This window comes from Oenanthe melanoleuca, chromosome 5, assembly GCF_029582105.1.
Source record: "Oenanthe melanoleuca isolate GR-GAL-2019-014 chromosome 5, OMel1.0, whole genome shotgun sequence".
Taxonomy (NCBI): domain Eukaryota; kingdom Metazoa; phylum Chordata; class Aves; order Passeriformes; family Muscicapidae; genus Oenanthe; species Oenanthe melanoleuca.
In genome coordinates, this window is record NC_079339.1 from 10,958,207 (window position 1) to 10,984,538 (window position 26,332).

General features: G+C 40.9%; 1 protein-coding gene and 1 long non-coding RNA gene across 2 annotated transcripts in view; one reads left to right on the plus strand and one right to left on the minus strand.

Moving 5' to 3' along the window:
• SWAP70 (switching B cell complex subunit SWAP70) overlaps positions 1 to 26,332 on the minus strand; it is a 35,006-nt gene that overhangs the window by 2,015 nt on the left and 6,659 nt on the right. The window contains exons 2-11 of the mRNA XM_056493847.1: positions 24,891 to 25,031; positions 19,890 to 20,063; positions 11,918 to 12,145; positions 9,288 to 9,434; positions 8,924 to 9,032; positions 7,509 to 7,690; positions 4,019 to 4,126; positions 2,693 to 2,859; positions 1,740 to 1,938; positions 287 to 383 (exon numbers count right to left, since the gene is read on the minus strand). Coding sequence (XP_056349822.1) covers positions 287 to 383; positions 1,740 to 1,938; positions 2,693 to 2,859; positions 4,019 to 4,126; positions 7,509 to 7,690; positions 8,924 to 9,032; positions 9,288 to 9,434; positions 11,918 to 12,145; positions 19,890 to 20,063; positions 24,891 to 25,031 — 1,552 coding nt within the window. The remainder of the gene's footprint in view (positions 1 to 286; positions 384 to 1,739; positions 1,939 to 2,692; positions 2,860 to 4,018; positions 4,127 to 7,508; positions 7,691 to 8,923; positions 9,033 to 9,287; positions 9,435 to 11,917; positions 12,146 to 19,889; positions 20,064 to 24,890; positions 25,032 to 26,332) is intronic.
• LOC130254387 (uncharacterized) lies at positions 2,866 to 4,804 on the plus strand. Its single transcript, XR_008840699.1, has 2 exons — positions 2,866 to 3,307; positions 4,037 to 4,804. It is a non-coding gene; the product is annotated as an uncharacterized LOC130254387 (long non-coding RNA).

Genomic DNA, 26,332 nt, shown 5'->3' on the forward strand with positions numbered 1-26,332 from the left:
CTGAAAGGGATGTCACACACTCACAATGCAGCAATCAGGCTGATCCTTGCTTTGCTTTAAACATAAAAGAAGCAAACAATAATAATAAAATCATTATAGTAGGGCCAATAGAGGGAAAGACTTGGAAGTTCTCATCAGCAATTGTCACAAGGGATGATATTTATTTATTATTGCTATGAAAACAGTAAACTACAGGAAAAAGCAGACTTCAGTAAGTCACCAGGTGATGTAAGTACACGAGGCAGAATAAATACACACTTTTGTAACTCTTCAGTTGATAACTCACCTGGCTCTATTAGTCTAATCAATCCCTCATGATGAGCCACTTTATCTTTCCAACTCTTGGTGTTATTAGCTGCCGTTTCCAACTTCTTCTTAACCTCCTGAAATAAGACAGGGCCCACTTGAAAACAAGAACAGCTTACTTTGTTTATATAAAAAGATACACCTTCTAAACCAAAAGCCAGAACTACGTTAACTCCTCCAGCTCTCTGTTTAGTGTGGAACCACCCTAAGTAATTTAGTCACCACCACACCCCACCCCCCAAAAAAATAAAAGTCGTCAAATAAGAATCCTAAAATAACAAGGTTTTACAAGATTCTGTAGCTGTGTAATGGAGCTAGTTTTCATTCTTCAGCCTGGACTGGTCTTTTGGGCAATTCCAAATGGAAGGCAAGAATGTTTAATTATTTCTAAAATAATTGTTTTGTGGATTTTTTTGTGGTTTTATATGTCTATTCATTATTGTATTCAGCAATTCCTCTGGAGTAGTAAATTATGTTTCCCATACAAGAAGCCTGAGATGTCACCTAAAAAAAGAGTCAAGTACTAGCCAGAAGCAATCCTGTGATGGTGTGAGATGTAACACCACCCCGGGAAGTTGTAAAATGGCCACAACTACCCCAGCTGGGCCCTTGCTTGCAGTGAGTGCAGCATTTGTGCTCTGTGTCAGGCGAGACAGGGCCCTGGTTTGTCCTTCAGAGCTCACCCCATAAACACCCTCCCCTGTTAAACACAAACCCAGCCAGGCTTCCTCTCCTGACCTAAACAAATGCAGGATCACCACCTCTCTAGCCCTGGAAAGCATGCAGCACTTCAGCCTCTGTACTTGCTGGATTCTGGCTCTTATTTCTTCCATAAACAGTTACTGACTTTCCCCAAAAACACAGGGCAGAGAACAGGCCTGGCATCTGGGACACGAGGCACTGCTGCACATTGAGAATCTGAGCCAATTCCCATCTGTCCCTGACTTCCACTCAGTGCTTAAATACATTTTTGAGGAGTAGGTGCCTACAGTAACACACTGACTTTTCATCTGTAGAAGACAATACTGTGCCATGACATCATGAAAACACTGCAAGAATTACTAACTCAGAAGCAAAATGCACCCAGTTATGGCAGCAGTGGGACTGCACACGAAGTGAGTCTGCAGCAGGAGACAAATATGCACAGAGTATTTCAGGATGTGAATGAGCTGGCCTGTATGCAAAATTGTGACAAAAATAAACAAAAGAGTTTCACAGGTGTGTCTGAAACAGATCCTCTTCTTCAAATGTATCTACTGGTCTAGAAACTGAGTAAAAATTAGAAAAAAAACCAACAACAAACCACCAATCCAATTATCCTACCTCTTACTGTAACTTTTGTGCCAAGCTAACCCCTAAAGAAGCATAATATTGAAGAGCTTCAAATTCAATCTATGGATAAGGATTAGAGGTTGATGACCAGAGCAGCTCACCTCATACTGCTCAAGGGCCTCCTTCCTTTCCAATTCAAGTTGTTTCAGTTGCTCCATGGCCACTTGAAGAGCCTGTTCCTTCATCATTCTCTGGTTTTCCAGTTCTTGCTTCTCTGCTTCTGTCATCTGAATGGTCTGTTGCTGCTGCAAATGCCATTTTTCCAGTTCAGCTCTCTTTGCTGTCTCCTCTTCCAGCAATCTGCAATGGGGATTGTGCTGTTAAATGCACTTCAACATAAGTTGTATCCATGCAGGGAAGCCAAATTAATTAATTTTTTCTGTCTTCTTTTTTTTTTTTTTTTTTTTTAAGGAAAGAGAATATTGTTTTTAAAGAAAAGCTTGGGAAGCAGGGAAAAAGTTATTGTTTGTTGGTTTGCCTTCAGTGGCATGCCAGCAGTGCAAGCAGTCTGACTGCTACAAAGGGCTATTCAGAAAATGTAGTCAATAATGCAAATACACAACACAGAGCCCCAGAAGAAACAGGCATGCGTAAGTTATCTTCATTGTCTTAGGAGGACTGGGTATATGAAGAAAAAAAAAACCACACTCCACAAAGCCCCTGTAAGAGGAAATTTAACCCTGTATCATTACAGTTTAAACCTGTGATAAAATACAACAGAAAATCACTTTTACAGTTACTGATTTATAAAATAAACAGCTGAAAAGCCTGTACAGAGTGATCTCACTTTTTCACATGATGACATAAACACCTGATGGAAAAAATAACTGCACCTACTTTTCCAAAACTGCTGAGCTTTCACTCTGCTGAAGGCTAATCAGGCATATTTTAAAAACCATAAACAGCAGCTTCAGTCTCCATATCTTAAGGAAAAATAAAATCTGTCCTATGTTTGTACTGGAAGGTAGTTCCCCATTCCCAGAGGCAGCAGGGCACAGGTACTCAGTGTTGGCAGGGGGAACTGAAACACTCTTCTACCTGGTCAAAGCCATACCTGGCCTGAAGTTTCCTCACAGTCTCTTCATCTTGACGTGCCTGCTTCTCATCCTCCAATGCTTCCTGCAGCTGTTTATACATTTCTTCCAGTTCACGTACTCTTTGTAAATACTGTTCCAGTTCAGATGATTTCTGAGCAACCTGCTCTTCCATTTTTTGTCTTACCTAGCAGCATAAATTTGAGACACATGAGCTACCATTCAACTCAGGTTTCCAATTTTTAAAGGAATTGCCAGGTTTCCCTCAGGCCATGTTTTCAGAGACAAATCTTTTCCTGCTGCCTGCTGAGCAGAACTGATAAAACTGAGGCTAGATCTGCAGATGTGGAACTAAGGGCATTTAAAAAATGAATAATAACACATGCTACTTATATTGACCTACTTCCTGCAGCACAGGATTTCTACAGGGGTTCAAACCTAATTTCAGTCAGCTTGATCTTATTGCTTAGTTTACAGATACACAAGTAAAGGAAGAGAAAGGTTGTAGAGATATGAAGGTCAGGCTGCTTTAATGGCACTGCTTTCAATTCTCCCTTGGCAGGAGTGTATCCCACACATTTATGTCTCTGGATGATGGCACAGGATGGATAAAGGATTGGAAAATAGCAAAGGAGGTTGGTATGTCCTGCCCCACTGGTCTACAGCCTGCTCCCCTCAGCTGACCCAAATCCCAGTGACCCAGAAAGGGATTGTATTCAGGAATTCATGCTCAGCCCATAAAGCAGCACTGTGTGCATTAATGCTCCGAGGTGTCCCATCACATCACTTTTTCTACCTTTCCCCAACTAACAGAACAACCTGACAGAGCCCTTGAAGACTGAAAACCAGTTCTTTCGGGAATCCTCAGTGTAGCTGGATAGTAGCAATATTATAAAACAACAATCTTTATTTTTATATTTGTGTGTGTACATAATTGTAAGAGAACACACAGCATAAAAAAAAGCAATAGCTCTAGGAACACATAAAATGCATTTTGATTATACCTGATTCATTTTGCTTATTCATACAGTAAGTACTGCCCTCAGGTTCTCCATCTCTGAAGACTGCCAGGAGAACTTCAGTATGCATTTATCCTTCAAACAGTCTAATCCTTCCCAATTTTCCAATAATATTTAAACTTTGAATGCTGTACAAATTGTAGCCAAGCTGTTCCAGTATTTGAATTCACCAGTAAAAATCTTTTATTCCTACACCTCAAATAAATGCAACACAGATTCCATTCTCCAGCCTCCTGCAAAATCTGTGGAAACCTTTCAGTGGCTGCCTGTGCTGAACACATGGCTCACTATGTGTAATAGCAGCAAAACCCCTCGTGCCCTACTCACCATTTTTTCTCTCTCCAGCTCCAAACTGAAGCGATCTTGCAATTCAACTTGAGTCTGCAGTCTTTTCTTCTCCTCCTCAGCAGCACGAGCAGCTGCTGCTTCCAGTTGCTGGAAGAGAAGGGTGAGAGGTACGGGGAAGAAAAGAAGGAAAAAAAAAATTGTCAAAACTAAATAATTTTGAGGGAATAGAACCTTATTTAACAAGTTTTGGTTTTAACAAAAATGGAAGAAGCCTTCAAAAGCATCAAAGCACCAGTTTGGGTTTTTTAATGTCTGAGACTATTCACAGCCTTTAAATATAATTTTCTATCTTGATTGGTTGCAAAACAATTTTAAATTTACTAATGAAAAGGCAATTACCTGACTATCTCCAAGTTTCCTCTGAGTTCTGCTTTTCTCAAGTGATAGAAATCACTGTATTTCCTCCTCTACCTCAATAGGATTGAAAACAATTATGAAAAACCACATTTCAGGCAGGACTGCATGGGACTTCCAATAGGGAAAACATGCCAGCACACACTGAGTTCATACAGAAACAGAAATGAGAAGCACTGAACTGCCATGGGAAAGAAGAAGTGCCACAAACTTTGACTAGAATAAATGATTGTGCTATTGTGAATCATCACTCTAACATCCCCTAAACTGCCAAGTAAGGTAAATAAAATCCTGGTCCATAACCATCACTTGAAATTAGGAGGAACATTAGCTGCTGGTACCTTCCCACCTTCTTGCATCTTATTTTACTTCTGTTCCATCTTGATTTTGCAAATAAAGACAATGGTCACAGTTTTTCCTTTCATCAGTATTTCAATCCCTGCAAGGTTAAAAATCTTCAAGCACCAGCCTAAACTTTACCAGTACTGAAAAAAACCCCATTCTTTCACAAAATTTTCCTAAAAAACTTATCTGATGATTCTTTTTTAACATGCTGGGCTGTGGAAATCATTTCCACAGACCTTGAGTAAGATCAAGGCACAACATAAAGATGACATGGACCTGTTGGAGCAAGCCCAGAGGAGGTGACACTGGGACAGGTTGCCCAGAGAAGCTGTGGATGCCTCATCCTGAAAGTGTCCAAGGCCAGGTTAGATGGGCCTTTGAGCAACCTGGGGTAGTGGAAGGTGTGTCTGCCCACAGCAGGGGGACTGGATGATCCTTAAGGCCCCTTCCAAACCAAACCTTTCTGTGATTCTGTCATGCTCCTGAAGCTACCACATTTTAACCATCTTCCCCCACCAACTTAGATAAACTAATGAGATGCCTCAATGATTCAAATTGCCAAGCTAAAACTTTCACTCTTTTATGTGCTTGTAGTATCACTCTGGTCTGAAATAGATGGGAAGAAGTAAAGGAGAAGGCTTGGGTTTCTGGCCTTATGTTGCAGAACACAGCACAGAACTGCACTCCTTTGCAAGGCTTAAATTATGCCAGTGCTTTAGAAGCAGCATTCTTCCTCTGCCAGGACATTCAAAAGCATGTAATTGTAGTCAAATCCAAGATGCCTATTTAAGTGAAATCTCCTCTAGATTTCCTTCCCCGCTTTGAAATTAAACAAACATTGCCAAAACTGAGCTGAGAGGGTGAACGTGCAGAGTCACAAGCAAGGGTGAATGCCAGGCCATTGCCAGAGAGCTCAACAAGAAAATTATCTATGTTCACTCAGTATCAGCAACTTCCTGCTTAATCCACCAAAGCTGTTCCTAGCAGGTAAGGTTACTGGGAACTGTGCACTTCAGGGAAAAGCCACAAGTGCTGGAGGGGGGGTGTCAACAGGAACACACCCTTCCAGCAGATTTTAGACAGCACAGAGTCTCCAAAGGCCATGCAAGACCCCAAATTGAAACAGAAAGGGTGCACACATCTTGTGCATGCTCTCACACAAGGAAAAACTTACCTTCCTGGCTGTTCAATGTGCACATGTCAAAATTCCATTAAAGAATATAAAAAAAATCTGTTTCAGACAAAAGCATTTATTCTTTTGAAATACTCTACTGCAGGAGCTACCAAAATACAAACCAGTCCCAGAGTGCACTTTGGCAGATGCTGCATAAATGGTGGCTCACTGCCATCAGAAGCAAATCAACTTCCAAGCTTCCCAGAACAATCCAGTTTCCTAAAGCATTTACAAAGTCTTTTCCTTGAAGAACATTCTTCTAACTAATCAAACACTTTCAGTTCCTCCAACAATGTACCTCCCTCCTAGTTCCATCTAGGCAAAGTGAAATAGTTCATGTCAGAGCCTAAGACACTTTCCTTGAGAAATCATCTTAATCTAACCCACTTCAAGAGATGCTTCTGGCCACAACTCTCTCTAGTTTACTCATTGTTATTTTTATGAAACTCCCTGGAACCTGTCAATTTCCTACTGCTCCTTTGGAGTTGCTCTCATGCTGTCTTCCCCCTAAATATGTTTCCATAAGGTAAACAATGCAGAAATCCAATCTTATGATTTCTGTTAACAGGCACATTACTTACCAGTAGAAGGTAACATAGGCACTCTGAATCTTAAACGCATGGTAGACTAGAGGTGCCAATATCAAATTTTAAAATGGTTTTCCACTGTCAGACTTCATTTAAGGCAAAGAGAATAAGAGTTACATCAGGACTGTCAGTGCAAGATTAATTTAGAAAAAAGACAAATTTCTTCTTACCACAAATTGTGACAATGACAAGACTTTTAAAAATGTGTGTGTTTTTATTATTTTATTTGCTTTTTAAATTCAAAGCCTTTAATGCCCTCACAATATTTATAGCTGCAAAGATCACTGAAGTTTTTTCTAAGGGCTAAAATTGGTGAGTTTTATTTATGAAAAACTCAAGCATTGATGCAGACTTGTCCTAAACAGAAATGCAAAAAACTTACATTAATTTGGGGAGGTAGTGGAGACATGTAGAGTAAACAAAGGAAGATCTGGACTGCTCTAGCAGCAGGGACTCAGCAGCCAAAATGTAAGGCAGCAAGTGTGGAGGGTTTGAATTTGAAAATTGGGTTCTAAGCTCGCAAGTGTGCTAAGGCACACTCCCCACTAAAAGCTCTCACAGCAAGAAAAGCCACATCTGGGTTTTTTTTTAAAGATAGGTATTATAGAACTTCCATCTGTGGGAAGAGAACAGTACCCATAAACATATAAATAACATAACAAAACATGGGTGAACTACAGAAGAAAATCTCCATGGAAAGCCCCAGGTTTGACAGATGCATCTGACAGAAAAGGAAAACAAAAAATCCAAAAGCAACTGAAAATATTGGTCTCTCCTGAAAAATTGGTGTCTCTCCCACACACCACCCACAGAGCTGGCAGGTTCTTCTCCACCAGTCTGACAATCCCCCTGCTCAGTCCAGGGGCCTGAAACAAGCACAGCACCTCTGAAGGAGGAGTCAGCTCAATGTGCCTGAACATTGCAGAGATGCCCAGTTCCACCCCACTAAGCCCAGTTCAACCACAGGGACTGAGCACTAGGCTGGAAGCATGGCAGCTCCCACTCCCACCTTCCTCACGGTCTCCAGCTCCTTCTGCTTGTTCTCATTTGCTGCCTGCAGCTCCTTCATCTGCCTCTCCAGCTCCTCCTGCTCAGCCAGCAGCTTCTGGCGCAGCTCCTTCCGTTTCTGGCGCGCTTCTTTGTGGGGAGGGGGGCTCCCTGCCCGCAGCAGGTTCACAGTGCTCTGGATGGCTGCAGGGGACAGCAAGAGAACAACATGGAGGGAATGCTGGACTTTCTGGGTAGGCTTTGTGATGTGACTTGCAGTGGTGTGGCTGGCTTTTGGACTGGGGATTTTTGAATTTAATTTTAAATCAGAAAGCACTGTTGTCAGTTGTGCTAATTCTCATCATGTTGGCTGTCAACACAAACCAGAAGTGAAAGACACTCAGCTCTCAGTACTGGCTGTGTGCCGCAAGGATAAGGTCTGGCAATTCCACTGCATTAGGTCAATTCCAATATTGATTTGTAACAGGCTATGTACATATGAGTCACTTATTTTCCCAGCTGCAAGAGAAAACCCCAACATCTCAGGATTACTTACCACCTAGACTCAATGATTAACCAAGAGGTAAGGTGCTATCTATCATCCCTAGAGCCAACTTTAAACCATGTATTCTTAGAGATACCCCAAGGGAAAACTTTCTCCCAGTAAAACAGTAGCTCTCATTCACTTATATGCAGTGAGAAAATATTTAAGACAGCAAAGAGAAGTGGCAGATGATTTTGGTATTTTATTCACATACCACGAACCATGAAAAAATCTCCTTTTGAATCATTCGTCACACACCAGACTTTGGGGCAATGAAACACATGCTGCTAGGAAAGAGGGAGTGCAAATGAAATCCTATAGCTCCAAATATTTAATTGCTGCACATTCTTCAATAGCATTGGCAACAACAGCTTTGCAAGGGCTTCTACCTCACTCTGCAGATGGATGTACCCATCACATATCTGGGAAGGTCTCACAGGAGGAATTTACCATGGAATAGAAAAGCAAGCCCTAATTCCCAGCTTTATCCTCAGCTCACCATACCATACTACTTCAAGCAAACCTGTAAAACCAAAGCCAGTATTTTACAGTGCCAAAATGAACAAGCTTTCCCTATCTCCCCAAAAGCAACAGCTTACAATGTTGCTTCCCTTCCCATTCCTAGAAGTACAGTCAATGTAAAAACCAATAATAACCATTTCATTTTGATTATGGCTGCCTGAATTGAGGCACCTACTTAACAAAAACCAATTTCCTTTATGTGGATCCTTAGTTCTGTCTGAGCCTCAGACCCCTTAAAGATCCATGTGACCAAAACAGAGATATCAAAAAATCACAAGACCAAGAATTTCAAATTTGAGTAAAGCACTGCTGTAAGAATTCCACTAACCTTAATTTTCACTAGCATGTACCTAGCATTTTTGAAACCTCACCTTGAATCCACTCCTGTTTCTTCTTTTTATCAGAGGCACTGATCTCAAAAGTTTTGTCCAGACATTTTATGAGAAAAAGGCATTTCTTTCCATCTTTGTCAGGCAAGGCCTAGAATAGGTAACAATAAAGATGAGCTTTGCAAACACTGAAATCTAAGTTATAAAGTCAAACTGCATCTATGCAGTTATGTGTCACAGAGATACAAATACCAGCACTAAGAGTCTTTATTAAAAAGGTATTTATGATCTGGTGTCATATGAAGTAAAGAAAGCTATACTAAAAGATACCAGGAGTCAATGCTACACACAAAAAAGGATTAATTCTGATCTTTAGAGACATACATAGTTTTTGGAGTGGTTTTACCTCTACACAACAATTGCCATCCAGTATGATGTCTCCCTTCTTGTCCTTTAAATCTTCACTTACATAGTAGGAAATAATATTGGGTTTTAGCACAAACCATCGCTCCATCCAATTTTTCCGTTTGTGACCTTTCTTCAGCATGTAGCCCTGTTAAAAGCAACAGAGCAGCTGAAATGCCTGGCCTCTGCTGAACCATCTGGTCTTTTGGTTATGTAAAGGTGTAAAGATCCAACAGATCTTTAGCACACAGACAAGTTACCTCATAGCCCCAAATACTTTCAAAGTTAGCCAGTATTTCAGCTGCATCTTCCATTTCTGTAATCATATTCCCCAAATACTTACATCAACTTTTGTCTGACATTTAACTTCCAAAAAAAAGTCAAATCACAGAAAAAAACTAAAATACCAACATCAACATATGCTATGAACAAGTCATACAGTAAGTATACTCAAAGTATTCCAGATTAAGAGGATGAAGAAGTTGGAAAGGAGACCAAGGAACATTTTTCTCTAATAGCTTTCATCTATCAGTTTTTGATACAAGCAAATGTGCTTGTATTAAGAAAAAAAAAAAACAAACATATATAAAGAAATGTGCTGTGGCATATTTAAGCCAAAGATATGTTTCTCTACAGCTCTGAGGGGAAAGAAAACATTCAGAACAGTTGAAGAAGCTTTTTTGTTTAAAAAACAAACCAAACAAACAAAAATCCAAGGCACCCCCTACACATACAGCTTATCTGTGCTCAGTTTTCTAGCCACTTAAACATGTCCAGAGCCAAGGCCGTGCCTATTCCCAGGTGCCATCCCACTCCCTTGCTCCACACCAGGAATGCACACAGAAACAGCTTTGTTTGCTGCCTCCAAACTCAAGTCTGAGCTCTGGTGTTGCAAGGCCATGTGAAGGATTCCTGCAGCTTCAATCTTTCATTCTTTACAAAGTCTAAGATTTTTTTTCCCCCTTCCTGACTTACCAAATTTGCTTTCAAAGGCAAGTCAGACTAATACTTTCCCCTCAAATTTCTGCAAGATCTTTAGCTATTATTTCAGTATCAGTTACTCCTCATCTTCCAAGAGCTCACTGAGAGCTCTTGAAAAGCCAGAGCTTTTTCACACCAACCATCACACAAATAACACATCTTTCAGAACACTAAATACAAATTAAACTATTGCTGCTACCCTCTGTAAGCCTTAGAGATCCAGGATATGTTCAATAAAAAGAGTAGCACGACACTTGGTTATGAGACCATGTGTCATTAATTAATACCTTGAAGCAATTATATGATTACTGCAATAAACAGGACAATTCTGTGAATCCACAAGATATCAGGATACTGAAATCACACAGAGAATTCTGCTCTCCACCAGGCCACTAACTGTCTCAGCTGCCCAGGAGGCACAGGGCCAAATCTTAACACAAACTATTTTTAAGTGTGGAGGAACCATTCAAAGGCACTCAGACATCCTTAAGAAAGAAGCCCAGGCACCAAGACAGGAAAGAAAGGACACACAAAACAAAACCAAAAAAAAGTGGGGGAAGACACACAATGCAGTATTAAAACAGAAAAGAAATCCAATTTCCTCACAAGTTTTAAGCAGGACTGAACTGACACTGGTTAATTTATTTTCATAGTATTGAACAGCAGAATGACTTCATTTTGCCCTCAACTGACTTTATATGTGTGTGTCCCCAGCCCTCACCTCCAACAGGCAATCAGCAGCTAACAAAAATAGAGTTTTGCATTGTTCTGTGGGTATTCTGAAAGAATTTCCTGTGCCAAGACTTTCTGATGGTTTCTTCAGAACAGCTTAGGAAAGCCTGCCAAGCCTTTGTTTCTCTCCTCACCAAGAAATCAAAGATGAAAAAAATTCTCTTGTCAGGTAAAAGGCAATTTTAAAGAGCTTTCTAGGTAAACTCTGCTGTGACCCCTCAGGTCCTTGTGGTACTTCCAATTCCCATGAAAGGAATGCAGTTTTAAAGGCACTCCTAGACTGATAATCCAGTCACTGGAAATCTGAAGAAAGCTTGCTAAAAAATACAAAGGCCATGTTAAAAATACAAAGGCATGACTTCTGGAGTGTGAGTGCAGGTAAGTAAGCTGTCAGTCATGTAGCCTGCTAAGCAGAACAAGAAGGGAGAGCCCTCTGAAGCTCTTCCACCCCTTTCTTGCCCTGCTGAAGTGGAGCACTTGAGAAGCCAACCTTTCAGCTGGAGAAATACCCTGGTCCAGACCCCTTGTTTGAATACAGAGGTGGTGCCCAGCACAGCTGCATTTCCTACAGCATAACTGAAACTATAGAAAAGCATTTCCAAAGACTGAAGAGCTGTCACCAGAACAGAGAGCATGATCCAGCTATTCTGTGAACTAACAAGCATCTGGTACAAGTGTAAAACAGGCCAAACTTCAAGTCAGAGCCCACTTACTTCACTTTCTAAAAGCAAGCTTTACCAAGAAGCAATTCATTCATAATACTGCCACAATTACAGCAATCTGAACAGCAGCACAATTTATTTTCTAAAAATAAGCTCATATTAAAGAACCCTTATGAATTTGAGCACAAATTGAACATTTTCTAATTAAAGCAATAAAACATCCTACTGTAAAACATTAGCTCTCTGTGGTTCTTACCTGCTTGAGTACATCCAGGATGAGCTCATTGAAGACTTCATTGATTGCCATGGACACTGTCTGCCTGTCCATCCCTTTACTGAACTGCCCACTTCCGATGAGGTCAATGAGCTCCCACGCAGACAGACCCTCTCGACTGGTGTTGAGAGCAATCTTGTAATGGTCAAACTGCTCCTGCTGCCAGCCTGCTCCCATTGCTTCGGTGATTTTTTTAAGTAAATATTCAATCTGTGCAAAAACACAAACAGAAATCCATCATTTGCAGCAGGCATGGAAATCAAGTGTTTCAGAGCTGTAAATGAAGCTTCTCCAGAGACTCCCACTACGGAGAGTTTCCTACACTCACATGCAGGCCTCTAAATGTAGGTTTAATTAACAAAGGTTTTAAGCTCCTGTCTCAGCTGAACTCTTGTCTGCCAATCCCATCCCTCAGCTACTCTCTTCACAGTAAAACAAAGAATTGAACCTGACAGCCTCATTTAATATTTCAGATTCCTACAGAACACATGGGACCTTCCCTGCAATGGCTTCCAAACCGTGATGACTGAAGCGTGAGAAAGCAAGAAGTTTCAGAAAGTATTCTTGTAAGCAAAAAGCAAACGAATTACAAAAAAATAAGAAAAGAAGGCTGTTTGGACTAGAAGTGAAATGAAAAATGACCAAGGTATGATCTATACCTGACCCCTCTCTCTACTCAAGCACTCCATCCCTAGATACAATCCTGACAGTTGTACCGAAAGAAATAAAAGAACACATCTTTCACATCTGCTTTTGTTTCCCAAATAAATTCCCCTTGTCCTTTAATCTGTCATCACTCTGTAAGCATTACCATGCACAGGATAATAACACCAATAACACTAGTCAAAACAAACACAAGAATGACAAAGAGGCAAAGGAGGCTGGGGTTCTTTAGTCTGTTTTTTATGTTGGTTTTAAACTCATCACAGCTCATTTGCAGTATTTTAACTGAGCTCATCTACAGCTCTGAGCACATGCAAAATGCTTTTAATGACTCTATAAACAAAATAATTGGTGAGGGCCTTCCTGCTACAGTTCAGAGTCACCTTTTAGCTAGTCTAATAGGTTCTTGAGTCTCTATGCAAGAGATTTGGGAGTACAGAGAAATAAAGAACTGTTTTTGTTTCCCACACATTTTACCACAAGGACTCCCAGGCCTCAATATTTTATGGCTGCTGTTTCTCTCTCCTACAAGTGGCACAGCCAAATCCCTTCCTTTCCCTAATGTCTGTGGTCAGGACACACAAGAGTAAACTCCCAAATTCACCCTGCAGATGGATGTGCTTTCCCCACAATTTCAGCTCAGTGACTCTCTTGGAGTCACATCCCCTACTCCCAGGAGCACCTTTACTCCATGGGTACCATTACTCCAGGGCAATGCTACAGCAAAAAGAAGCAGCTGCAAAGTGCCAGGAGGAAAGTTCCTGCTCCACTGAATGAACGGGAAGTGCACACACCTCCAAGTTGTGGCTGTCACATCCTCTCATGTCTCCCTCAGAAGACAGCCCAGAATATGTGAGGCACAGAATATGCCTCCAGGAATTGAGAGCACTGTTTTTCATTTCAGCTTCACCAAGTATTTCAGTATTTTTTAGCTCCTCATGCAGCTCTCACTAGCAAAGATATGGTCTAACAGAGGCCTCTGCAGAACTGGCATTCAAATCCCTAGCCTTTAGAATAAGCTTTGCTGATTTTCACTCTCCAAAATCCTTAAGTTAAAAAAATAATCCAAAGCTTTCAAGCATCAACTACCATAAATCCTTAGTATTCAGTTAAGGGCGGAAGCAGCTTACTTCCTACTCCAGACAAGTTTTATAGAAAAAAATAACCAAAACAACCAAAAAAAAGCCTCCACAGAGTGCAAAAACAGGAGCACTGAAAAGCTGCTTCAAAGCAAACCTCCTAAAATCTTGGGTTTTTTTACCTATGTTCAAAACACATTCTGCCACTCTGCTCATTCCCTTTGGGCAGCACCAGTTCTGGACTATGATCCTGGACTTTAACTGTAAGGAAAGTTAAAATAACTCAGACTTAATTAGGTAGATAATATAACTGCCAAAATGCTACACAGTAATAATAAATAATAATAATTTAAAAACCCTAAAAATATTAACTCTAACTTTAAAATGCATTGTTCCAGAATTTCACAACCTTTTACACTGCTTGAGGCATGGCAGCTCTCAAATTCCTCTGGTTAATTATCTAAAAGTACCAGGTCTCACTTGCAGACAATGGAACACTCACACACACAAAGAGCATACCTAAATGAATTTGTTCCCATTTTTGCTCAAGCCATATAAATAAATAGTGGATCAAACTAATGTTCTGTGGATCAAACTAATGGTCTGGAAATGATGCAATGCAAAACTCTTGGTGAGTACACATTATCATATAATACACTAAAAATAAGTTAACACATTTCCTTTAGTGATATTTGTACACATTTTATCTTATTTTGGTTTATGGAACAGATTTAACCATTTAAATCTGTTAACCCCCATCTACAAGTCACTTACATGACCACAATATCCTATAATTCCACTAAAGTACATAAAATACTCATTATTTTAAACTACATTAACACTTCTTAACTGAAAAATGACTTGTGCATGTTACAATTAAATTTCTAAAATTAAAAAAAAAATAAAGGTTTATCTTGAATTCAGTCACATACATGGCTAACCAATGTTCACAGAAAAAGTTTATCTGATACATCTGCTCAACAGCAACAGTGACTTTTGCACAGAATATGAATATGGAAGTATGAAGTAAATACCAAGAAATAAATTGCACCAGTCTGACAGCAAACAGCAACCACTGAGCTCATTAGGAGCTCAAATGAGGAACCTCTGAGAGCAAATGACATTTCCCCTCCTCCACAGAGACATGTCAAGCCAGCAAATAACTGACAAATGCAGTCTGTGTCTCAAACATGCCCTACTCTTGTGGCTAAAAGGCAATGCTGAAAAGCAAAAGTGAAGTGATGTTTGCTGCTGTTCTGATGCACGTCAAAAGTATGCAAAATACTTTTGCTTTCAGGTCAAAAGTATGCAAAATATAGGTGCAAAAATACCAGGGAGTTGTTAACACTGCATACACCAATAAGTATTCAGTGGCTCCACACTACCAAACCAGTTTCCATCTCAAATCAACAAACTTTTCAGCCAGAATTTTGCCAAGAGAAATCAAAAATAATACCAAAGAACAGAGCTCTAATGTGCGTCTGTTTAGGAGCCTCTTTAAGAGGGCACCTTCTTTTCCCCATGTTTCAATGTCTATTTGTTTCCCTTTTCCGGATATTCCTGCTTCCATGGGGAATGAAGCATTATAGATTTTTCACACATTTTTCTGATATACGAGTGGGTCCCTTAGAATGAGAATAATATTGCCAAGGAGGCCTTCATGCCCTGCAGAGCACAGCACACAAGGCTATTCTGGTTCACACTATTCAAATAAGGTTTGTGATATTAATAGAGCAGATGTCAAAAGTCTACTCACACTGTACAAAATTCTGTGAGGGTACATGTTACTGGGCCACAGCCATGAAAGCAGTCATATCCCCTCCCACAGTCATTATCAACTCCTTTTCTTCATCCCATCAGAACATCACTTACATTTAAGTCAAATATTTGTTTCATCCTTTCCACCAGCAAAACCATGCTCATTATCCAATGTAAGCCACTACCTTGTTTCTTTTTTTTCAAAATAAAATCAGGCTAAGTGAAGTATAGTAAAGGTCAACTCAAGAAACAACCTGCTGTTGTGAGCTGAAAACTGAATTTTATGCAGCAATCAAGGAAGAAAGCAGTGAAATGGGAAGAACTGATGCAAGTCTTCCTAACCAAGTGACTGCTGCAAGTGACTAAAAATCTTCCTAACCACTGTCACCAACTTTTAGAGATCATGGGTCAATTAAAACCCCACACAAGCAACTTTCATTTTCTTTATATCAGTTTTGATGCCATTTCTGAAGGGCCAAGGGTCAATTCCCAGTATTTCATTCACTGTTTCACTTTCTGGTACTAGAATGCAGAACAAGGAAGCAAATATGGTCATAAAAACACACTCCAGAAAAATCACCACTGGATAAGATTCTTACCTCTTCAGGCTAAGAAAATATCACCTCATTTTGACATGCACAAAAAGCCACACAAGAGTTAGTCCTCTTAGGAGGATTAGAAATGCTGTCTGTTAATAAATTTGAAGACTAGAGGACCAGTGAAAAATGATTGTACAAACCTTTCCTCATGAAGCCAAAAGCAGCAAATATGTTTGGCTTATCTGAAACAAACTGTGAACATTGGATTACAACACTGAGTATGCAGCTTGCAGTGTGAGTATCTCTGAGTTTCACCATGAAGAATGGCCCAGAAACACAACTAACCACACACCACAGCTCTCGGGCGATAAAGCATTCCCAAGGCTGCAGTCACATGTCCAGAAATAAGAAAGGGGAAGTGCTTGAAAACCTTTTTATTAAACAGAAAACATCTGGTTAAAAAATACCAAGACACACAAATGAGTCTGTAACAACTAAGAGGTGACTTGTAAGGAAAACCCATGACAAAACAGAAATATTTCTCCTCTTCTGGCTTTAGTTCTCTCCACCTCTTTTCCTTCACTTTATCCTCCTCATGGAAGAGCTAATGCCTGCAAGAGCTGAAGGAAACAAACACTTGGATGTCTGCATCTCAGATGATCTAATGGAAAATCTGGCTGTGGGGAAGGGAAGGAGCTTCCACTCAGTCCCTGCTTTCTGCCTCAGCACATGAGCACCTTTGTAAAATAGACATTCATGGATCTCTCATCTTTCCCAGCTCTTCCAAGTGCTCTCAGCTGCCCACCAGTAGGCAGCAGTAGGAACACTGGAGTGCAAGGCCAGCACCAGCTGTGCCCAGTGCTCCCTGTAGCCACCAGCTCCTGTCTCTGTGTCACCTGAGTTCTCCCTGTGACACAGAGAGCTCCTCTCAAGCTTGAAGTCACATTCCAAAACTGCACATCCCAACCCCTTCCCCACAATGGATTTCACAAACCTTATCTCCCTCAAGTGCAGGGCTGGCATCCCTGCTTCAAGGACAGGTGAGGAGCACAAGCCAGTCATTGCCCCTGGCTTTCAGCCTGGCCTCTGCTAAACAAGCAACTTCTGACCCTTGCATCACCTCTCCACTGCTTTCTCTCTTGGTAACTCCTTTCTCCACTTTACTCTGTCTAAAGCTCTTCTCAGCCTGTATCTCTGAATCCTTTCTAAAGGACCCTCTTTTCCCTTCTCTGGATGAGCTGCAGCTCACCTGCTGCCCATTCAACACTTGGGCAGGGAATCAAGACTTACTTACACTTTGTAGCTGGGGATAACAGCCCTGCCACACTCAGCTGTCTAAAAGGAAAGGCCCAACACAGCAACACCAGTGCAAAAGCACATGACATAGGCAAGAAGGAAAGACAGCAGCTTCAATATTTAGTCAGCACAGTGCAAATAAGGTGAAACTGCATTCAAGCAGGAGACTTTTCCAGAGATGAGATATGAAATCTATGAAATGACTGCAGAAACCACCTATCTCATTTTAAAAATTAAAAAATTTAAAAATTTAAAAAAAAAAAAAAAAAAAAAAAAAGAGGAAATTCAGACTCCCAAGCAGGTCTCAGAGCAGCTGCTCCAAGGAGGAAAAAAAGGTATCCTTATAGCTACATGAAATTGTGTTAATATATTCACCTAAGAAGTCTTGCCATCCACAAGGTAGGAGGCAAAAATCTTCAAGAGTTTTACCTTCCAACCTGAAAGTATGTGGCAAGTTTCTCAGTTACTTATAAAAGTGGAAAAGAAACAACAACAACCAAAAACACACAAAAGCCAACAATGTGGAAGGGAGGCAGGAGGGGAAACAGCTGGATCCCACACAAATAGCTGGATCTCTGAGCCAGAAACTGCAGTAGATTGTGTGCTGCAATATTCCCAGCCAAGGATAAGAGCAGCAGTTGGGCAGGGCAGGAGCCTGCTCCCTGGGTGGGAAGCTGTAGTCACACGAGAGGTTTACACTGCTGTCAGCAAAACACTGACAGCACAAACAGCAGTGCTTCCATCCCCCTTCTCCTCTCCTCCACTTCGCAGAAGTCCCCTCACTGTATACACGACCTGCAAGCCATTTTGGAAAAAAGGAAGATACAAAATATCTGAGGAAAAGCAAAACTGACTGAAATTGAGACTTTGCGTTTTCACTCTAGGAATTTTGTGCAAAGGGTAGACAAGTAAATGCAAAATTTTCCAGAAGTACAGAGAACCTGATGCAGGACCGGTGTAAAACAGAAAGGAGTGTGTTCAACAGACAGCATTCCTCCAGTGGCTGATTACATTACCTGTGTGGTCTGAGTGAAGGTGGAGTGAATACAGGCATTGTAGATGATAAGAACAGAGCAGCCTTTCTTTGTCAGTCAGGCTCTGTAAGCTTTCTTTAAACAAATTGCACAATTGAAATCGTGCTGTAATCAAGGAGATACTGACACAGATCCGCAATCAGAACTTTTAAAATAATCCAAGTAGAAGAGCAATACAGGTTAACCTGGACATTAAGGATGCATTAAGGAAAGCAAACAATAGCACATAAAATATCTGGAAGTCTGGAAAACCTCATCTCAGTGCTGACTCTGCAGCACATCTGCCAACACACAGACACACTGCCATTACCTGAAGGCAGCACCAATCTGGGGCTTCCTTGGTGAGAAGGAGTGGGGAGCAATGCCCCAGAGCTGGCAGGGCTGAAGCTTTTAACCATGCCAGCAATTTAGGAGATGTGAAATGTCTGCCCACAGGTAAGCCGGGCTGCACAGCGGGGAACACACCAACAAACCAGAGACGCGGATTTGAGTCCCAGTTTTGGCATTTATTTGTAGCTCTGACCTACCAAGCCAAATATAGCACCACTAAGAAAGGATAACCATTTCCCAGAACCAACAGAAACAAATGGGAAAGCAAGCAAGAAGACTCCTTTCTCATGGGAATATAGCATGCCAGGTAGGGTCATGGCATGGCAGTTTGGCAAAACCAGAAATGTACAGAGTGAAAGTCTTCTGCTAAAAAGTGAGTGAGAAAGCAAAATGGAACAGTTTCTTTTGATAGGAGAGTTATCTGTACTTGAGGGTTTGGCACAACACCTTGGAGTCCCACAGTTATGCTGTTAGTAGCATGTTAATGAGACTGTTTTGATCACTGGCTGCTCAGCAATTTGCAGATGTTTATTATTCAGTCCTCCAGTGCTGAACTGCAAACCACTTGGATATGTGAACACAGTTTTGCAAGGGATTATTTATGCCAACAGTTCTGATCTTTCTGCTTCTTTCCCCACCCATCCCAAAAGGGAGAACAGTGGAGATACTGAAATCTTGCTTTAGGGCTAAAATACCTATTTGAGTGCTGCCAATACTTGTTCATGAACTAAGAGTATGAAGAGATCTCTCTGGTATTATCCCTTCAGACATTTCAAGCAAGAGTGTTCAGGGGCTGGCTGTTTTGATCAGATGCAGACACCATCAGAAAATTTTGTACTGTCCTTTCCATCAGGAGGGTGACATGAGACTGAAGACTCATCCTGCAAGTCACAATAACACAGAACAGATGGGGGCATTCTTCTTTTCAGGATCACATGGATGTATTGACCTTGCAAAATTGCAACCACCTATAAGCAAGTGCAGTGATTAAAGATCACATCCATGCATGTCCTGTTTATCCTGTTTTGTCCAGGCACACAGAGCTATCAATATCTCAAGTACCCTGTGGAAATCCCTATATATGCACCCTGAAAGACAGAGAAATGCATCCGAGGCCTTACAATACAAAAAGAGGTGAATAAAAATTTTAAATTAAACAACATTTCCTCTTACATCTCTAGAGCTGAACTTTTACACAGTTCAACTGGAACATTAGGCAAACTGGTGTTAAAGATCTTAAGTTTTTGTTTCTTACCTCCTCAGGTACAATGATTAAAGGGTATTTGTCCTCTGACAAGAAGTTAAAAATAACCCACACTTTAAACGCGTCTTCATCGCTAATCAGCAAAGGACTTTTAGAGAGGTTCTTCTTAGCACAGAGAGTCCAGCACATCCTGTTGAATTCAACTTTGTCAAAGTTTCCTTGAACCTAAAGAGAAGAAATTAAAGAACAGCCAAGAAATTGATATGCATGAATGGCACAGAATAGCAGATAGACAAAGTTTATCAGGTTTCATCATACAAAAAGCAATGAGAAAACTGTAGTTTGCATGAAACATCAAGGCCCAAAAAGAGCACTGTAGCAACCTAGCCTGACTTCCTGCATGGGGTAAAATATGGAATTTCTCCTAGCAAAACTGACATACAACCTCCAATTTCTGGTTGAGTTAATAACACCCTGACTCCATGGAAAGGAGGCTACAGTGCACTCATGTTTCCTCTAGCACATCAGCTTCCAAACCATCCAGAACTGTCTTAGTTCCAGCTGCCCTCCTATTGCACTGACTTACTGAGATTTTATACAGCAAATTTGGAAACCAGCATAGCCAAATTCACATGTAGATATGCTAAAAGGGATATTGGAGCAACAATTGGGAAGGACCTTTAATACATTTTTTACTTCACATTACTCAAACTAACTCTTGCAGAGTATTCATAAACACAGAGTAATTTTTTTCCTCAAATGCTAATCCACTTAAAATCGTTTTTCAGGCTTGCAAACCTCCACCTCATTGATACAAAAATTCCTCATTTTCATTATCCTTTATCATACCTAGCAGCTGCACCTACAGATCTGTGAATTATTTATATAGGCAAGAGCTCTAATTCACTGTTTTGATTTAAAACCCTCATTTAAGTTATACATTAAACCTATTTATTATCTCCCCACAACTCAGCAATGCTATTTCTTTGCTGGAGTGTGATAAAGGCACGTTTGGCACTGTAATGGAAGCCCCTCTGAGATTCTGGATAACACATCTAAGAAACAGGTTCTTGTACCTCTTGTGGTAGTGAGATCAGTAATGGGCATTGATTTTTTTTTTGTGATAAGCCAAACCACAGATCTCAGATTCTCCAAGAACACCGATGCAAACTGTATGATTTCCTGCCCAGCTTGGTAAGTGGTCAAATAGAGTGACCACATCACAGTGGCTCAGGCAATGACAGACTTGGGAAGTCAATTAACTGGTGTGGGTGGAGGGGGAAAAAAGGGGGAAAAAAGATGAAAAAAGAAAGACGGAAGTAAACAAGAAACCAAGCTGACGACAAGAACAGTCTCCAGGCATAAAAGTGAGACTGTGAACAAAAACCATAGACTTTGCATGCTTGCAGAGCACCAATGTGGGTGGAGATGCAAGAGACTACAGCTGTCCTTTGAATTAGGTGGCAGCTGTAGGAGCCAGAGCTGCTACAGCCACAAGTTCAGCATCTGTCTTTTTTGCACAAGAAACAGAACTTTAATGAAACACTGACTAAATGAACAAACACCCTCTGGGTGAAGGGCTACAAGTCAGGATTCTTTCTTCTTCATTCTGTTTGCCAGCACTTCACTCCTTGGCTACTCCTGCCTGTGCTTCTTCTGTGCCCTCTGCACCCTGCCCAGTGAACCATGACTTCTTTTCTAAAAGCCCTTTTCCCACCCTGATGGTGAGCAGTTCCACCTTGGAAATGTCCTGGTGGTGCACAGGTTCTGCTAACACAGCAGAGCAGTGCCTCAGACGCTCCTGTCAAAGCCCTGGTTAGCTACAGCATGTCCTGCCACCAGGACTGTGCAGAATGTTTCAGAACCACTTCACCACAGGGGAACACTGTGGGACCATAGTGCCAGCAATCCCACTTTAGACATGTGAACCCTTTTTTCAGAATCCAGACTTGATTCTGAAATGGACTTTGTGGGGCCCACATGTCATCCAGAACAGAGACACTGTTTAGGAATGATTCAGGACAATAATTATGCCAGCACCCAAGCCCTGGCTCTCCAAAATAACAGTTCCAAAAATATAACAAGCATTGGTAGTGTAACTTGCATTCACGAAGTTGCCTGGAAGATGAGATAACCTGAGGTTTGAACAATGTCCTTGTTTGTGTCCCCCCACCAGAACTCTTCCCTGCTCTAAATAAGTCTGCTGTAAAATCCTACCACTGCCATTACTGAAAGGGAAATATTTCCAATTGGTATTTAGAGATATACATTGTAAATACCAGAACATACATACTAAAATATGTATGTATGTATTTTTGTAAGTAACCAAGTAAAACAAATTATGAGGACACTATACTGGCAAATCACAGCTCCCTCCTGAAAAAGACATTTAGAGAACAAGACAGATTTTGTTTCAGATGCAAGAAAATTCTAGATCATCTGTCTGCTGAGTAACAAGATGCATAACACTGGAAATCATCCAATACTAATTACTCAAATAATTTACTGAAATTACCTACATGGATAAAGGAAATTAGTTGCAGCAAATATACCTCATTTAACTACCTTGTCTTTCTTGACAATTGTCCCTTTCTCAATGATTCCTTGATCCTATGTAAGGAGGTTTTACTGAAAGGTAAGTCAGCACCAAAAAAATACAAAAAGTTACAACTGCATTTGAGAGCAGAACAGAAGTTGTTTCCATAGGTTACAAAGTCCTCTCAAAAAAATTCTAAGTCATAGTTATATAACTATTTCAAAAGAAATTTAATAAATCATTCTTTAAATATTCTATGAATGTCTTAAAGCAAAATATCTTAAGACTAAAAAAATCTCACTTGAGCCAGTGGCTCTTGCTCAAATCAATTAATTCGCCATAAGATGCATGACTGGAAATTGTGAGAACTTCCAGTGTATCTGGGGTATAAAGCATCACTCCTTCTTTAGTAACTTTGATTACTAGAATATAATAACAGCAATTTTTCTACAATCACCCCATCTAAAATAACAGATTATGCCTTGGAAAAATAAAGACAGAAGGAGTTTCTTGTTTGCTTTTTTTTGCTTGTTTGTGTTAAACAAAGAAGACATGCAATGAATCAGTGACTTCATCCCACTGCATGCTGTCTTTTGGCACTGATGTAAACTCATCTCTAAAAGAAGAGAAGTCACAGTCAAGATTTTTCCTGTCCAAAAATATAGCCCTCTGTCCAAACAACTTCACTACTTTTCTTGTTTACAAGCATTTAGTCAAGATCAAATAACATGAAGTTACAGGTAATTTATCCTGTTCCTTAACACTTCCATCTTCTCAGATTAACTGATGATACAGATATATCAGGCAATCACTGGAAGCCAGATCAGTATATGAATAAAACAAAACAAGAAAGTATACACAGTCATGCTCTTCCCTTTCATACCTACTTACTTACATAGCCAGGTCTGTCATTATCAGATAAAAGTATTACTTAAATGCAGTTTTGCTCTTCATTTCCATAACTATTCTCCCTAGAAACACCCTTTAACAACAGCATTTTTATATTTGAAAAAGCCATACATATCTTTTTTTCTTTGCTTAATGTTTTGCTACTGCCTACAAAGAGTATTAACCCCCTGTGGTTCAGCCTCTCCCACTGTAATCCTTCGGTCAGAATAAATTAAGGCCTTTTCTTTTTTTCCCAGAATCTGGGAAAGAAGACTGCTTGGCCTCCACAGGATCTCAGACAGCCAAGATGAAGCAGAAAGGAGATCACAGCTTCTTAGGGACAAAGCAGGATTCTTCAGCATCAAACAACCAAGACATTAATGAGGTATCTTTATGTGTACTAAAGGCCAACATCTCCCACACATCAAACAGGACACTCTGGGTATGAGAAATACAGACTAGAGAGGCAGAGAAGCTGAAAAGTCTCTGCTAGATATAAGCTGCCAGACTGCATTGTATATATACCAATTTGCCACCACTATTAAACGAAGGAGCAAAATCAGCAAATGGGGCTGAGGAGTTTGCATCATCTGCAATTGCTGCACTGGATTTCTTGGCAGTGTGCCAGTTCAGGACTTTTTCACATAACAAAAGAGAGCAAACAGTTCTGTATCTCTGCAGGCACAACATCAAAGATTGTGGGTCTCTGGGGCTGGCCCTCAAGTGTACAAGAAATCAGTGGTACTGCAGTTGATGTTTCCACCATCATGTGAGCTGCTTTTACTGTCCAGCCCAGTACATGAACAGAAAACAGAAAAAAAAAGCAGGAAGATCATTGTTTGGGGCTTCTTAACAGAGGAGAGGGAGAGGGAGAGGGAGAGGGAGAGGGAGAGGGAGAGGGAGAGGGAGAGGGAGAGGGAGAGGGAGAGGGAGAGGGAGAGGGAGAGGGAGAGGGAGAGGGAGAGGGAGAGGGAGAGGGAGAGGGAGAGGGAGAGGGAGAGGGAGAGGGAGAGGGAGAGGGAGAGGGAGAGGGAGAGGGAGAGGGAGAAGGAGAGGGAGAGGGAGAGGGAGAGGAGACCCTCTGGCTTTCCAGAGCTTCTCCTGATACAAGGCACAACAGACGACTGAAGAATGCTCAGACACAAAAGGAAAGAACTTGCAAGACAAAACTTCACAACATGCCCTAATGTCACCTACTGTAACTCTCTGAAGGGTCTACTTATTAAAGTACTTTGTGACAAACAGTGAAGATATTTTTACCCTTCTGTTTGCAAAGGAGTCTGTGACAATATTGTTACAGCTGCAGTATGAAGTGGGACAACCTATAGCTCCCAGACACCTCCAGATAAATTCGAGCTGAGGTGCTCTATTAATATGAGTACAGTTCTGCATGAGCACAGCTTAGGCAAGGGCCAGATGTGACAGGAAATAGAAACCAAGGAGACAAGAGATAGAGAACAGTGCACCCTTCCATTTTTAGGCACAGGCTCTCCAGAGGACCCCACACACACACTCCCAACCAGTGTCTTCACACCAGCAGCAGCCTCCTGCATGCACCAGTTACCACAAAGACACTCTTAACAAAAGCTGATACAAGAAAGCACAGAGCAGGAGAATTCAAAACTTACCTTTTCCAAGATGAATTTGTTTAGATAAGGCATGTAACCCTGATTGGAAACTGGTCCTTCATCATCGTCCCTGAAGTGCTCTTCCAAGGCCACAGGATCATGGGGAACGTTTAACACTGTGCACAAGTTGTGAGAAAGGACCTAAGGACAGAAGAGAAACCAGTGACACTGCTCTCAGCCTTAACCATGCTGTGCTCCCTTCACAGCAGACCTGTGACTCCAAAACCATGTGCAAAGTGACACTTCGATGTCACCACAAGTTCTGCCCCACAAGGTTTTGTCAGAAAGCAAAACATAACTAAAGAATCCTGATTTGATGGTTTCAGAGAGTTGCATGTTACAGGAGCAATGTGAGCACAGAGAGGTCCAGCCCTAGAGAGCTGCAAATGCAGCTACACAAGCTCCCCTTTGTACATATATCCTCCTGCAGCTGAAAACCAGGAGAGGCACGCAGGAACACCAGAGTAATATTCACAGAGTGAAGTCAGATAAGTATCAAAACAACCACAAACACCTAGCCTTTGAAATTATAAATATTTATATCTAGTGAAAATGAGTAACAAAGAAAACAACTCGATATGTAGCTCTCATTTACAAAGAAAAGACTATTCAGATTAAAGCATTAACTACGGATTTCTCTCATCTGCTTGCTTTTGGGCTGCTTCTCAACATTGACCCCATGTTTCAGTTGGCAAAGCAATGTTACAGAAAGAGGAAGGATTTAGGTGTGCTTCTCAAATTTTTATTTTAAAAAGCTATTTGCATGAAGCATGTCACGAACTTGACACCCACTAACACTCATGTCTGTTCTTGAGAAATGACCTTCAAGAAGAGACTACACACTTCACTAATTTTAAGGAAGTGCTGAATTACTGAAAACTAACTGGTAGCCAGCATATCTCAACTTCTTCAGACTGAGCTGAGCTTTGCAAGCACAGACCAACACCTCAGAACCAACAGGAAGGCAGAGCCTAGGCAGTAGTGACTCCTGTGCCACCAGCACTTCCCAAAAAAAGGCAAAATCACCATCCCTCTCTTTGGCTGTTCACACTGTCTGGAGTCAGGCCAGACCTGCAACAGGGTGCCCACTGCACCAAAGCACTGGGGAGCCCTCTCCCTTGTGTCTAAAAAAATTACAGAGAGGTAAAACAGATCACATCTTTTGAAAAGGTATGCTGCCAGTGCTGTTATTTTTTTTTTAATCCACAACTGCATTGAACGAAGCACAACTGAATTTTGTGGGTTTTACATAGAATTTTAAAAAACAGATCCAAATGATGCAAAGAGATAACACTGGAAAAACAAAGCCTATAAGCATTCCTATATAGGTAAGTAGACATAAAGTGGTCAAAGATGGAGTAGCTGTAAAAGAAGAAGTGAAAGTCTAAAGTTCTTAAAGCCTAGGAAATCAAACCAAAGCTACACACTTAAAATGTCTGGGC